At 59.0% G+C, this 3,326-nt stretch overlaps 1 protein-coding gene across 1 annotated transcript; it reads right to left on the reverse strand.

Annotated features, from left to right (window-relative positions):
• Positions 1 to 859: 859 nt before the first annotated feature.
• NEUROG1 (neurogenin 1) lies at positions 860 to 1,648 on the reverse strand. The gene has a single exon (XM_055566774.1). The coding sequence runs from the start codon at positions 1,646 to 1,648 to the stop codon at positions 902 to 904; it is 747 nt and encodes a 248-aa protein (XP_055422749.1). The 3' UTR covers positions 860 to 901.
• Positions 1,649 to 3,326: the final 1,678 nt, after the last annotated feature.

The raw sequence follows: 3,326 nt of genomic DNA on the forward strand, positions 1-3,326 counted from the left end.
TGCCCTACTCTCACTTTATCCTTTTTTTTTTTTTTTGGTGGCAATCAGGTGCATTTTATTTTTAATTGTTTCGAAAAAGGACTGGACTTTCGAAGTTGGGTGGGGACAGTGTTTCACTTTAGTGGTGGAGCAGCCAGGGGAAGGGAAGAAAAGCCCCAGAGACACCAACCACAGGCAAGAAACTTGGTGACTTATTATCTTTTTTATTTAGCTTTTATTTACACGAAACATCTGCAGTACAAAAATGTAAACTTTGATATCTCATAATAATAGAATAAACTCTTTATGCACAAAAATACATTTTCATATGAATGAAGCATCTTGAATAAATTAAAGTACTCTCCAGCCCAGTGCCTGAATAGCTACGCAAGAGTCTCGGGTTCTTCCTAGAGCGAGCCTGCAGTGGTGGGGGTCGGGATCCATAATGCATGAAGCCTACTCCTTGTCTCTCCTTTTTAAGCCTTTTCATTGTATTGTCAGCCGGCTCAAACCGAATTTTCATGCTCGTTTTTCTTCATTAGAGTTCTACAAATTGTAAAATTGACTTTTCACCTCGTCTTCAGGGACTGATGTGTCCCTTTTCTAAATCACACTGAAGTGGTGGCTGGGGTCAGCTCTGAGCCAGCCACAAAGGAGGTTTTGTGGAGTACAGAAAGTGCAAAAGGAAAGGCCGTCTAGGGGCGGGCGGGAGGGGCCCTGGGGCTGAGGGCTGGAGAAACAGACCAAGGGGCAGCCGCTGCGAGGGTGCAGCGACCTAACAAGCGGCTCAGGTATCCCCTACCCATTTAAAGCTCCCGTTTCCTCGGTCTGCCTGGACTGGGCGGCCGGAGACCGCAGCTGGGTCCCCATCTACTGTCCGTCTCCTGCGGGAGGGGGAAGGTAACGGTATTCAAAAGGGGCCCTAGTGGTAAGGGATGAAACGGGGCGTTGTGTGGAGCAAGTCTTTGGGCAGGCCGGGGAAGGAGAAAAGAGGGTCGCCGGGGCCATAGGCGAAGTCTTCGGATGCGACGGGGCTACTGGGGTCAGAGAGTGGCGAGGCGGCAGCGGCGCAGGGGGAGGCGGCGGCACCGGAGGCCCAGGACTCCGCGTCGCTGGCGGGACTCGGGGGCCCGGGGAGGCAGGGTGCGCACTGTGGCGGCAGGAGGCGCTCGCGGGTACCGCCCCCGGGCAGCCCCTGGTCCGCCAGGCGCAGAGTCTCCGCCAGAGCCCAGATGTAGTTGTAGGCGAAGCGCAGCGTCTCGATCTTGGTGAGCTTGGTGTCGTCGGGGAAGGAGGGCAGCACGCTGCGCAGCGCATCCAGCGCCGCGTTCAAGTTGTGCATACGGTTTCGCTCGCGGTCGTTGGCCTTGACGCGTCGGCTCCTGCGCAGCGAGTGCAGCAGCGCCTCGGAGCGCACCCGTGAGCGGCCCCTGCGCCGCCGCCGCTCCTGCTCATCGTCCGGCGCGCGAGGAGTGTCGGGCGCCCCGGGAATCCCGGGTGCGCCCCTGCGGACCGTCACGGGCGGCCCCGAGGCGGACGCGGGCTGTTGGAGCCTGGCACAGTCCTCCTCATCGGTGAGGAAGCCGGACATGTCGCTAGTGCTGCTGCTGCTGCTGCTGCTGCTAGCGCAGTCGAGGTCCGAGAGGCAGGTCTCTAGAGTGGCTGGCATCGTGGCGTTGTGCAGGACCAATGGACAGTTAAGAGGGCGCTTAGAGGGCAGGAGTCCGGGCTAAGGGCAAGGCCGCCGGGACGCACTTACGTTCGGAACGGCCCGGGTCTACTCTGTGCTGGCTGCGGGAGCCAAGGGCTGGAGCGCACGGGAAACTTGGCCTCAACTCCTCGCCTCGCCTGCAGGGGCCACGCTCCTGCCTGTCTCCCGAGTGATCTCGCCGGCGATCAGATCAGCTCGTGTGAGTACCGAGTGTGGCACACGACTGGCCTCAGGACCCCTTAAGTACTCGGTGCAACAATGGGCGCCCCCCCTCCCTAGCCACCTCCGCCCCCGAGGCAGCCCCCTTGAATGGAGCTTGGCGGCAGGTCAGCCCCGTGCGGCGCCCGGGTATTTGCATAATTTATGCTCGCAGGGGGCCACCCCTCCCCTCCCCCCCTCCCGGAGCGTGCCCGTAATTACCGCGGGCCAATCGGCTGCGCCGTGCGGCCCCGAAGCTGTCTCCGAGCTAAGCCGGCCTGGGCGGCTCCGGGCAGTGAAACGGAGGCGGGGGCCTCGGGCGATTAGCAGCCGAGGCACGCTCCTCCAGGGGCTGGCCGGGCGCCCCTCGCTGGGGTGGGATGGGGAAGTGGGGCGCTGGCCGGAAAGTGTGGGCGGCGCACGAGTTGCAGAAACCTGGAGCCAGCTGGGACCCTGCGTTCGCTCCCTTTCAGGCTGCTGAATGACTGACTTCGGGCTAGTGATTTAGCTTCACTTTCCCCATCTGTAAAATGGGGCACGAGCCTACTCTGTGAAGGATGATGTGAGATGATGTTCTTGGAACACTTGGTAGGGCGCTTTTGTAACCGAGCGGCGCCCGAAGAATGGTTTCGAAATACAGGCGCCCTAGGAACCCAGGCAAAACCCTATTTAAGAAAACCAGAGAGTGCCTGAGTGTGGCTCAAAGGGCAGAGGGCCAAGATAGGCACCTCTGCTCTGTCCAGGTTGGTGAACAGGGGAATGACTCTACTGACCTTCACCCAGGGCAGTATGGGGCGCGCTCCTGGGGGAGCAATGAGAAAAGTAAAGGAATGGATAGTTTTCCCAAGTTGGGTGGCGTCTTGGCTGACCTGCCCCCCACCCCCTGTCCTCCCAATCCCCCAACTACCCGTGTCCCAACACTGTCTGAAGACTCAGAGCAACAGACGCATGCGGATCCCCTTGCCTCCAAGGAGCCCTCGCTACCTCCCGGACCTCCCACCTTCACCCTTCTTCGTGCTGTAACTTCTGGAAGGGTGTTTGCAGCCTCTGAGGCCCCTCAGATTCCCAGCCAGGGAGGCTTCCACATGGCCTCAGCACCATCCTGATGACACCCCTAGGCCCCTGTATTTCCTTGAGACTGCTGTAATTATTTCCTTGAGACTAGGGGCTTTTAGAGTGGAGAAGGAAATGGCAACCCACTCCAGTGTTCTTGCCTGGAGAATCCCAGGGACGGGGGAGCCTGGTGGGCTGTCATCTCTGGGGTCGCACAGAGTCGGACACGACTGAAGTGACTTAGCAGCAGGGGCTTTTAAAACAACAGAGGTTTATTCTCTCACAGCTTAGGCGCCCCGAAGTCTGAAATTAAGGCATCAGCTGGGTTGGCTTGTTTTGCGGCCCTGAGGGAGAATCACTCAGAGCTTTGGGTGACTCCTGGCAA

This window comes from Bubalus kerabau, chromosome 1 (assembly GCF_029407905.1).
Source record: "Bubalus kerabau isolate K-KA32 ecotype Philippines breed swamp buffalo chromosome 1, PCC_UOA_SB_1v2, whole genome shotgun sequence".
Lineage (NCBI taxonomy): Eukaryota > Metazoa > Chordata > Mammalia > Artiodactyla > Bovidae > Bubalus > Bubalus kerabau.